Source organism: Felis catus, chromosome C2 (genome assembly GCF_018350175.1).
Source record: "Felis catus isolate Fca126 chromosome C2, F.catus_Fca126_mat1.0, whole genome shotgun sequence".
NCBI classification, from domain to species: domain Eukaryota; kingdom Metazoa; phylum Chordata; class Mammalia; order Carnivora; family Felidae; genus Felis; species Felis catus.
In genome coordinates this window covers 144,115,417-144,127,641 of record NC_058376.1, presented here as the reverse complement: position 1 = coordinate 144,127,641, position 12,225 = coordinate 144,115,417, and the positions used below count along the sequence as shown (strand labels likewise).

The 12,225-nt window shown below is 35.6% G+C and overlaps 1 protein-coding gene across 3 annotated transcripts in view; it reads left to right on the top strand.

Annotated features, from left to right (window-relative positions):
- The window catches only part of AZI2 (5-azacytidine induced 2), a 38,454-nt gene that overhangs the window by 22,853 nt on the left and 3,376 nt on the right, over positions 1-12,225 (top strand). For all 3 annotated transcript variants that reach the window (XM_045037727.1, XM_019810826.3, XM_003992184.6), the window contains 2 exons: positions 5,946-6,004; positions 11,222-11,340. In XM_045037727.1, coding sequence (XP_044893662.1) covers positions 5,946-6,004; positions 11,222-11,340 — 178 coding nt within the window. The remainder of the gene's footprint in view (positions 1-5,945; positions 6,005-11,221; positions 11,341-12,225) is intronic.

Below are 12,225 nucleotides of genomic sequence, written 5' to 3'. Positions count from 1 at the left end.
ATAAAATCTAGTTGGTCATGGTGAATGATTTTTTTAATGTATAGTAGGATTCCTTTTGCTAGTGTTTTGTTAAGGATTTTTGCAGTTGTGTTCATCAGCAGTATTGGCCTGTACTTCCCTTTTTTGTGTAATGTCTATCTGGTTTTGGTATCAGGGTAATGTTGGCCTCATAGAATGAATTTGGAAGCTTTCTTACTTTTATTTTTTGGATTAGTTTGAGAGAAATAGGTATTAATTCTTCTTTAAATGTATAATAGAATTCGCCTCTGAAGCCATCCGGTCCTGGACTTGTGTTTGTTGGGAACTTTTTGATTAATTATTCAATTTCATGGCTGGTAATTGGTCTGTTCAAATTTTCTTTTTCTCCTGATTTCAATTTTGGGAGGTTGTATGTTTCTAGTAATTTCTCCCATTTTTTCTAGGTGTTCTAGTTTGTTGGCATATTATTTTTCATAATCTCTTACAATCCTGTGTATTTCTGTGGTGTCAGTTATTTCTCCTGTTTTATGTGTGATTTTGAGTCTTTTTTGTTTTTTGTTTTTTTTGGTGAATCTTGCTGAAGGTTTATCAATTTTGTTGGTCTTTTCAAAGTACCAACTCCTGGTTTTCTTGATCTGCTCTGTTGGTTTTAGTTTTTAGTTTCTAATTAATTTGTTTCTGCTCTAATCTTTATTATTTCCTTCCATCTACTGGTTTGGGGTTTTGTTCTCCTTTTCAACTCTTTCAGGTATCAGGTTAGGTTGTTTGAGATTTTTCTTGCATTATCAGGTAGACCTGTATTGCTATAAATTTCCTTATTAATACAATAGCTTTTGCTGAATCCAAAAGATTTTGGGCTGTTGTATTTTCATTTCCATTTGTCTTCATGTATTTTTGGCTGCTTCTTTGATTTCTTAGTTGACCCACTGATTGCTTAGTAGCATGTTATTTAATCTCCATGTATTTTGGGTTTTGCAGATTTTCTCTTGTGGTTGATTTGTAGTTTCATAGTACTGTGGTTGGAAAAGATGCATGCTGTGTCTTCAGTCTTTATGAATTTGTTGCACTTATTTTGTTGCCTGATATGAGATCTATTCTGGAGAATGTTCCATGTGTATTTGACAGGAATTGTGTATTTTGCCGTTTTAGGGTGGAATGTTCTGAATATATCGGCTAGATCCATCTGATCCATTGTGTCATTCAAAGCCACTGTTTCCTTGCTGATTTGCTGTTTGGATGTTCTATCCATTGATATAAGTGGAATGTTAAAGTTCCCTACTATTGTATTACTATTGATTACTTCCTTTATGTTTGTTGTTATTTGCTATATGTATTTGGGTGCTTCCATGTTGAGTGCATAAATATTTACAATTCTTACTGTAATTGTTCCATTTATGATAATATAGTGTTCTTTTCCTGTTCTTTTTTTTTTTTTTTTTAAATTTATGTCTATTTATTTTGAGAGAGATCCAGACAGTGTGAACAGGAGAGGGGAGGAGAGAGAGAGAAAGAGAGAAAATCCCAAGCAGGCTCTGCACCATGAGTGCAGAGCCCAACACGGGCTGGAACCCATGAAACAGTGAGATAGTGACCTGAGCTGAAACTGGGAGTCAGATGCTTAACCAACTGAGCCACCCTGGCACAGTCTTTGTTTAAAAGTCTATTTTATCCCATAAAAGTGTTGCCAACCTGGCTTTTTTTTTCCCTGCCACCATTTGCATGACAAATGCTTTTCCATCCCTTTACTTTCAATCTGCATTTGTCTTTAGTTCTGTAATGAGTCTCTTGTAGGCAGCATATAGATGGATCTTTTCCTTTTTTATCCATTCCATCACCTAATGTCTTTTGATTGTACCATTCAGTCCATTTATATTCAAAGTAATTATTGATAGGTATGTACTTACTGCCATTTTATTACTTGTTTACGGTTGTTTTTATAGTTCTACTCTGTTACTTTCTTCTCTTGCACTCTCCTGGTTTGCTGACTTTCTGTAGTCATATACTTGGATTCCTTTCTCTTTACATTTTGCATATCTATTAGTGGGTTTTGAGATTTGTGGTACTATTAGGTTTGCATGTAACATAACATTTTATGCAGATAGCAGTCTATATTAAGTTAGTGGTCACTTAGGTTTCAATCCAGTATTTATTTCTCTCCACCTCATGTTTTAGGTAAATGGTGTCATACTTTACATCATTCTATTTTGTGAATCCCTTGGCTGAGTTTTATAGATACAAATTTTAATGTTTTTGTGCTCCTTTTATTATTCCTCCTAATGGTCTTTCCTTTCCAAAGTGTCCCCTTTAACGTTTCTTGTAGGGTTGGCTTAGTGGTGATGAATTCCTTTAACCTTTGTTTGGGAAACCATTTATCTCTTCTATTCTGAATGATATCTTTGCTCTGTAGTGTATTCTTGGCTGCAGGGTTTTTTCTTTTAGCACTTTTAATGTATCATGCTACTCCCTTCTGGCCTGCACACTTTCTGGTGAAAAATCAGCTGGTAGCCACATGGGGTTTCCCACGTATGTGTTTTCTTTTGCCGCATTTAAAATTCTCTATCACTGCCTTTTGCCATTGTCATTATAATGTGTCTTGCTTTGCACCTCTTGGCTAGATTTTATTGGGGGCTTTATGTGCCTCCTGTATCTGGACTTTGGTTTCTTCCCTCAGATGCAGGAAGTTTTCAGCTTCCCAAATTTATTTCTTCAAATAAACTTTCTGTCCCCTTTTCATTCTCTTCTTGTAGCATCCCTGTGATTCAAATGTTATTACACTTGATGGCATCACTGAATTCCCTAAATCTGTTTTCATTTATTATTATAATTTTATCTTTCTTCTCTTCAGCTTGATTGCTTTCCATTACTCTGGCCTTCAGTTCGCTCATCCTTTCTTATTTTCTGGTGCACTGTTTCGTCTAGTACATTTCTAATTTCAGTTACTGAGTTCTTCATCTCAAGGTTTATATTTTTATGGTTTCTGTCTCTTTTGTAAGGGTCTCACTGAGGTCTTCCACTCTTCTCAAGTCTAGTGAGTATCTTTATGACCATTATTGTAAATACTCTACCACGCATATTAATCTCTTTTGTTTAGGTCTCTTGCTATGATCCAGGCCTTTTCTTTCTTTTGGGGCATAATCCTCTGTCTCTTAATTTTGTTTGTTTCTATGTCTTAGGGAAGTGAGCTATGTCTCCAGCTCTTGAAATAGTGGCATTATAAAGAAGAGGTCCTGTGGTGCCAAGAAGTACAATGTCCCGTGTTCACCGGAACCTCACATTTCAGGCGCATCTCCTGTGTGTGCTCCTTACTGTTTGGGCCAAGCCACTTTTGCCTTCAGTCATCTGCAGTTGCCTTCTTTGCCTCTTGTGGGAAGGGTCTGGTCCCTCTGTTAGTGGGCCAGTCTAGGGCCACCTTGGGCTTTGGTCAAGGCAGACCAGGCTTTTCCCAGAGATGCAGTAGCACTGAACTTCAGGGTACTTTCCCTGTATTGTGTCTTAAGAAGCTTTTGTTGGTGGGTAGGCCCTGTAGTTAGACCAGATGTCTACCCTCCACTCACTGCTCCAGCTGCAGCCAGTCTGGTGTCTGTGTGGTTATTTTCCCGTCTCCCCAGGGCAGGAGTCACTTTTGGAGTGGTGCTGGCCCCTCCCAGGGCTGCCTGCACAGTGCCAGGGTTTTACCACTTTGGATGGGTTCTGGCCAAGGGCAATATTGAAAGGAGCAGATCCATAGGAGAATGTTGGGGCACGGCATATGGTGTTAGCACAGTTTTAGCGGGAGAGGTCTACAGTGGGAAGGGAGCTGGAGCTGCTTTTGAAAACTGCTTTATGGCTGGTGGGGGTGAGTCCCCAAGAGAGTGTGGGGGACAGTATATTTAGTGCCAGCAAGGTCTGTGCTGGTCGGTTGTGGGAGGGTACCTGCTGCTGCCCAAAACTATGGAAGCTGGTTGGGTTGGAGAGGGCAGAACTGCAGAAGCGTGGGACATGCTGTTAGCCAGCCAGGTGGAGAGGGTGCTGCACTGGTCCTGCACGTGTCTGTGTAAATAGGGTGGGGGGCCAGGGAGAGAAGCACCCACCAGCTCCTTTCTTCTCTGAGAAGTCTCCCAGCGATCCCTGCTACTCTAGCACATGCTCTAACATGAGTCAGCTAATCTCTCTCCCATATACCTGAAGCCTTTTTCACAGTGCTGCTTCAATACTGTGTCTTCTCGGGGTTCATTATGCTGTCCCTTCAAGGGCGGGGATTCTGTTTCCTCTGCCCTCCCCTCCCTCCCAGAGCTGAGCTCATTGATTTGTCAAGTCCCAGGTGTTAAGCCCCACTGATTGTAAGAACTTGGGAAATTAGGCCTCTCTGGTTTTCAAAGCCAAATGTTACAGGGATTCTTTGGGGATTTGTCTTCCCTGTGTGTGCTCCCCATGCCTGGGGTGCCTAGTGTGAGAGTGAGTCTTTTTCTTTCTCCATGCCTGCAATGTTCCTCCCTCCTTCAGAGTAGACCCATGGGTCCATTTAGCTCCAGATGGCCTCTCTGCCCTTCCTACCTCTTCAGTATGGTCTCTTCTTTACCTTTTGCTGTGGAGAGTCTGTTCTGTCATCCCTCAGGTCATTTTGTGGGTTATTTACACTGATGTGGATGTTATCTGCTTGTATCTGTGGAACAAGGTGAGCTTACGATCCTCCTACTCTGCCATCTTTTTTAGAGGTTTCTTTTAAAAAGATATGCTTGCAAGAAAGGATCTGTACTTTGTAGCTCTGAATTATAATTGTCAGTAAATGGATTTGCCTTGAAAGGAAATTGATAGCTTTTTACCTAATGGATATTTCCTTACTGAGTAGAAAACAGTACCATGGCATTATAAAAACGTGGCTCATAATTATGGTGTTGCTAATTATTATGTAAAATTAGGAACATCATTTAATTCTTCTGAACTTGTTTTCTGTAGACTTTTAAATACTGTTTTTTTCATGAAGGTTAGATAATATGTAACATGTTTTGCATAGTGCTTAGTATATAGTATATTTAATAAGTGAATGTATTTCAAAAAAACTTAAGGTAATCCAGAAAAGCAATACTCTTAAGGGTATGTGTGTGTGTATGAGATAGATCAATTCTTATTAGTTACTCTTTTCCACTAGATGGTGCTAGGGGATAAATTTAGTTTAATTCATCATAAATCATAGAAACATTTAAAAGTAGAAGAAACTTTAGAAATCACTTTTCGCTTACTGCTGAAATGGTATCTGAAGGACTAAGAAACTTATGACTTTAAGATGAATTAAAAGGATTTTTTTTTTTCTAATTTAAGACTTGGTCCTTGACCTTCATAAGAATTTATTTGGCAGGGGGAGGGGAGATTTAAAACTGAAAAAAAAAAAAAAAAAAGGTCACAACTAAGGTAAAGATATCAACCAGGAATAGGAATAGTGGAATGCTTAATGCAAATTTATCAGAGGTTCCAAGTTGAAATCAAAAGTGTGAAATAGCATCCCTATGTTGACATAATGGTGAGGGGTTTTTGTTTTTGTTTTTGTTTTTGACTCAGTTGACTACTGTTTGGTATCAATGAGGTCAAGGTTCCAGGGTGAGTTCCACTATGGCCCTTTTAGACTTTTCTATATCCCCCAATATTCCAGTCACTTATATTTAGAAAAGTTGATCCTTTGGGACCAGCTGAAGACACTAGAGCCAAAGAAGTTTAGAAAACACTGGATATGTAAAATGGAGTTGGTATAGAGGACTAAAGTACCTAATAAGAACCCATTTAGCTATTCATTATGTGCTATTGTATACCAAAGGTTTTGAGAAGTTCTATAGCATAGGAATTTGTTTAACTTGAACAGTGTTTCCCAATGTTTTGTAGCCATGGGCCCCTGTATATGTGAAACTCCCACATCATAAAGAACTAGTTTGGGAAACAGATCTATACTTCTTAACAATTTTAACTTTAAAACTTTATTTTTAAACAAATGACAGGATCCATCTCAGGAAGACAATCTGAATAGCAGTGATCTCCAAAGACTGAGCATTTCAAGGTATGAACATTCTTCAAAATTCAAAAATAACACATTGTATAGGTTACCTAGATTTCTGTTGTGATTTAACTTTAAAAAAGAATGGATACTATTTGGGTACTGCATGTAATCTCTGATCACAGTGGATTTATAAAAAACATTTAACTGTTCATCAGCATTAGGTTTGAACTTAAGTAGTAGAAAAGTGCATATTGTGATGCTTTAAACAAAATTTTGAACACTTAGATTTTTAGGGAGCTGTGTAGAAAGTATTCTGTAATAAATCCTGGTTTGTACCTGAAGAGTTATACATTTCCATATACGGTAACTCCGCCTTAAGGGCAAATTTGGACCACCTTAGTCTTTCGCATAACATGAATTTTAAAAGAACTATCCATTTGGGGTAAAAACAAAAGTAGCTATCAGAGTTCATATGTTACTTTAACCCTTTTTTCTTAAATATATGTCATTTTTACTTGAGTAACAAGTACTGTGTTTTAAATTATCTGATTTTAGCATCTCTTCTCTAGAAGGATACTTTCATCCAATGAAAAATAGTGAGTTGACTTCATTGCTTGATCATTTGGCGTCCAAAGTTTACTGAGCAAAAGCGAGTAATGTGAAATGGCTCATACCTATTCCTATCAAAACCTAATTGAAAGAAATGATCAAGTAGGGCACAATTTGAGGATTGCAGCCAATCTTCTAGATTCAGGGGTAGGCAAACTTTTTCTTTATAGGGCCAGGGTATTTTAGGCCTTATGGGTTATAACAATTACCATAACAATTGGAATTAATAAACTCTGCCATTTGAACAGTTATTCAGTTATGCCTTGAAGTTTCATCCAGCTTTATAGCAAGAAGTTTTTCCTTTTTAAACAGTGTGTCTAGTTCAGTATCCATGTAAATTTTCTCAAAGTTGTCTTTTTTTTTTTTTTATCAAAGTTACCTTTTCTCCTGCCAACCTAGGTTTCCCTTTGTTATATTTATCATTTTTTATAAGCCTCTTCAAACCATTTTTGGAAAGAATCAGGGAACAAAAAATATGTTAGAATCGGAGTAGGTCAAAGGGGCTGTGTATAGTGTATTAGAAGTACATGATATAGAAGGAGACTTCTTCCATTCATGGGAGATTTTACATAAATTTGGATCACATCTACTGAGAATAACTTGAAAACTGGTCCCCAGAAATGTCTTTGAAGACCTCATATACCTAACAACATAGTAAAGAATATACCAGGATTTAGAGGAGGATGAAGGTCCAAAGAGGTGAGTCAACCTTTTGAGGCTACCAGGTTATATATATAGAACTGGCTTCAAAGTACACTTTTGAATTCTCTAAACTTCAGTATTAATTCAGAGTATCAACTGAGCGAAACAGTTTTTATAAAGAATTACCTTAGCTCTAAAAGTTCTTAGCTCTAAAAGTTACTTGTATGCTAAAAGAACTGTATGATTAAAGCATGTTCTAATGGCTCCCTAATGCTGAAATTGTATGTGCAGCTTTTTACAAGTTGGTTTGCATTTATTTTATGTAAGCAATATGGATTGCCAAACTGATCAGGTTTCCCTCTTCTGGTTTGTTTACCCTTGGTAAACTCTGTATCATTCAATTATATGTTAGCCTCATTCCTAGCTGCATTTTATCTTGTTTTTCCTTTGCCTTACCATGTACATGATATAAACCTATTTCTAGTTTATAGTCAGTCCTATGTTTTATTAATATTTGTAAGTTACCTCATCACTTTTAAGTAGAACAATTCAGATGTAAGTTTATTACATTAGCAAAAAAGTACATACAAATGTTTCCATAAAACCTTTAAGTACAATTTTACATATTTTTAGGGATGATTTTCAGTTATTTATAAAGCCCCCTTTGTGGGAACACTCTTTTTTCATATTTCCTCCATCATACTGCTAGGCACATGAGGTACTGTACTATTTCCCTAACATAATTACTGGAGGCCTTTACTGTATACAGCGTCTTTTAATAATTACAGTCCTATCAGAAATTTGGCCAGTTTCTTACCAGTGTTCATCTGGTGTTAGCTTTAGGTTGCACTCAGTTCTTAAACAGATCTAGGTATGGGGTAAACTTGAATTGTGAAGTTCTTAAGAAATTGAAAATATAGAAAATACAGATTAATGTTTTTCAAATTGTGCCGTGTTCCCTTAGTAATTGTGAAATTTTGTGAGTTAAGTATTTATACAAACACTGAATAAAACAGAACAGAACATACCAGAGTGTGTTACACATAATAAGGGCAATAAGTATGGTTTGTTATAACTTGGTTGTTTGGGTTGCAGAGTAAATTGATTCCTTGCTGTGCTCACAAACAAAAATGTCTGAAAGACAGTTGATTTTGGGGAATCACAGTTGTCAAAATGTAAATTTCTAAGTCTTTAGCTCTTGGGTAAGATGCTCATACTTTGATTTTAGTTCTTCTGGGTGATATAAAAGTAAATTTTCAGAAGCTAAAGAAAAATATGTATGGGTGAAGTAAAAAAGTTGATTTTTCTTATACGAGGAATATTCCTTATGTATTGAAGAGTTGAATGTATATTGTCAACTAAGAAAACTGGGCTTTTACACAGTTTGTAAGCAGGGCATGTATCTCCTTGCAATGTGGCTAAGCAGGTTTACTTACATTTAAAATTTAGAGGGTTGAGATTTTATACTGGGGCTAAGAAGATTGTGTTGGTAGTGAGTATATTGGAGGTGCTTGGTAAATGTCTAATGAAGATGATGGTGATTATGATATTAAAAAATGTTACTCAAAATGGCAGCAGGCAGTCATTAGACTAGATGATTAAAAGATGACTTTGATCAGCAACATGTTAGAGTATGGAGTAAGTTCTCCTGAACCTGTTTCCTCACATGGAAAATGTGGTTACCCAGTTTGCCAAGTTGGTGTGATAACATGGGAGAAATGCTCAACCATCATTATTTTGTTTCACCTATTTTATTTTTTTAGGGTTCTCATTTGGGATGCTTTAGTGTTGTACCTCAGTGTTCAAATAGTTTTATAATTTCTTTATACGTGAAAAAAAATATGTGTGTGTGTGTGTGTCTATGTCATTTAAAGCAAAACTTAACTAACTTCACACTCCTGGTTGGGGGTGTGGGAGGCGAAGTCTGACTATATAATCTCAAAAATAATCTAGATAAATGACGGTTAGTTGGAACTCTGCTAAACACTTGTGGATGACAACTTGCCTCTTCCAGTCTCACTTAAGTGATGATTTAAATATTCTGTACAAGTAGAATTAAAAATAAATTTTTAACACACTTTGAAGACTATAGCACTTTAATATTTACTGTAAAGTGACTGTCATTGCTTTGTTATCCACAAGAGGGAGAGCTTACACTTAGTAATTTAGACTTTTTTTTTTTTAATCTGTTTTTAATTCATATGACTTTAAGGGCAAAAAGACTTAGATGTATGTTAAAGTTGGCAACCTAGTTTTTAGTTTAACCTAGTTTATAAGCAGTCTTCATTGAATTGGAAAATGTATATTAGACACTGCTTTAACACTTGTTATAATTATCTTTTATTTTACATGCTTAGCTAGTTTGAATGATTAAATGTGAACGTTATTCTAGGATCCAAACACAGTCTTGGGTATTTGCTTTGCTTTTCTCCAAGTCAGGTACTGATTTACCATCTCATGACAATAATTAAACACTATTTTTAAACTGTATATTCATATCATGACTGTCTGCATGAATTAGCACATGTAGCACTTACACTTACTGCTATGTAATGTGAGTAACTCTTTGGAAAGCATACTGAATGCCCAGAATTGCAACAAGGAACCAACAACCCTTCACACTTAAGACAGGTTCCTATGTGAAACATTCACTGTAGCATACATCTCAGATGTTTACTGGTGAAGTAAAGTGGTTAACTAATTTTTGTGAGGTAATTATTTCACACTTACCAAAAACCTGCAAAAAGCCTGTGATTTTTAATAGACTGCTGTTTGACAAATCACGTTTACAATAGATTAAAACATGCAGATTTTTTCCAAAAGCAGTATAAAGTGTATTCTGCTTCTGTTGAAAGAATTGTGGTTGGTTGGAGTGGAATAGAAAGAAATATCTTGACAAAAAAGGTATGTAACCTTACATTCCATATAATTGTTTTTTAGTGGATCTGTTCCTTCGTAATTAGAATAGGAGGTTAGATGTAGATACCAAGATATTATCCCTTGGTTTAAAGGTTTTTGTTTACAGCTAGATAAAAATTGAAGCATAAAGTAACATTTTCTAATTTGGTACTTGTTATTAAACTTACAACAATATCTTTAAAAGGCAATAATGGTCATTTGAATACTTTGAGATCAGTTCTTATACTTAATATTTTACATATTCTTGTATAGCATAGTAAGAATATGTATTGAAGATTTCAGTTTAGTTGGCAATTAAAAACCTAAGAAAGAAAATCATGAATATCCACATAATGTTTAATGGAAGAATGAAACTTTTACAGATTAGGTTTAAAATAGCTAATTTGTAACTGCTCAGATAATTGACATAAAATACTTTTAATTATGAAAATGAGAGGCATTTGTGAAGTCTTTAAATTCTGGTTCATATAATCCTCTCTCTCTCTAGCTTCTTTTCCCTTACCAGGAAATCATCTGGCTCTTCCTGTCTTGTGCTGTCATGTCACATTGGTTTAGAACCAACAATATGAGACAGCCCAGTCAAACATAAAAGAATGGAATGCATGAAACCTAAATTTTATTTTAATGTGGGTTTGGGGATACACATTTCAATTCACAACGTCAAAACCGAATAATCGAGATAAATACAAATTAAAACTCTATACATGAATAAATGTCACTATTTTTCTGTATCAGATTTGCAAATGAAGAAAATACTCCTTACTCTAAAAGTATGCTAGTAACACCACTGCACATTATGGGCTATAATAAAAACCTCAATTCTGAGAACTATAAGAAACTTGGTGATAATACTTTTTTTTGGTAAATACCCTTCTGTTTAATACAGTTCAGTTAATGGCTAGAAACTAAGTCAATATTATTATTGAATAAGATCTTTTCACTTGTTCTAATGCCCTAATTGTATTTCAATTATTTAATGAGGAAGTTTTGTTTAATTTATATCATCTCAAAACTAGAGCAGGAATGCTCATTTCTATTTTAAAGTCACTCCTTTCTGTCCGTAAGGAGAATAACCATTAACTTTTTTTTTTTAAACTTGCATTTCAGCGACAATATGCAAAATGCATACTGGGAACTGAAGAGAGAGATGTCTAATTTACATTTGGTGACTCAAGTACAAGCTGAACTACTAAGAAAACTGAAAACCCCAACTACAGTCAAGAAAGGCAAGTTAATGTTTGCTGGAAACCACTGATTCCAGCCAAACAGCTTGAAGAGCAACTGGCTATCGTTTCTTATCGAAATCTCATCAGATGATTTTGATAAGCCAGAGTATATATAGTATGTTCACAGCCTACCTATTCTCTGCTTTGGCTTCATTCTCATACTGGTCAACTTCACACATAAAGGTGTTGCTGATGTGTTTTTTTCTTCCGTACTGTATTCTTTTCCCCTTGTGGCTTTTTTTCTCAGCCAAGTGTTGCTTATGTGTATAAGGCTGAGGTGTTAAGTTTGCTCTAGTTGACCTTTTACCACAACTCCTCCTTATATTTAAAAAAAAAGACATCAAGACATCAAAAGCTATTTTTCATTCCAGTGCCACAGAATATATCAAAGACCTAGCCCTTTAAATTAGTTTTGAAAAAAATAACTTTGATGCATAATTTGTTTTCATTTGGTAAACTTAATTTTTCTTCCCATAAAGGATAGACCGTTTAGAATGGAAACTGTTTGTGATCCCACTATCTCTTTCAATGAAACAAAAAATTTTCATTGATTTGCTTTTCATATTAACTGCTTGGCTGACTAAACTTTTGAGTTGTGGGCCTAACCTAGTAGTTAGTGGCCACTTTACAAAAGCTCTTTGCATATCTCAGAGAAAAATCAGTGCATGTGTGCCTTTTATTACATAATAGTTTTATTTCTGAAAAGCTGTATAATGTAAATTTGCCCAAAAGTTTATTTTGAAGGAATTGAGATGTGACTTTTTGTAAAAAAAAATAATCACCAGCACCTAAAGTTATATGCACCTTGGACTGGCCCTAAAGAGGGCACAAGAGAAATGTATTTTATAAATCTCCTCAGGAGTGTTAACTAGTAGGGAAAAAGGA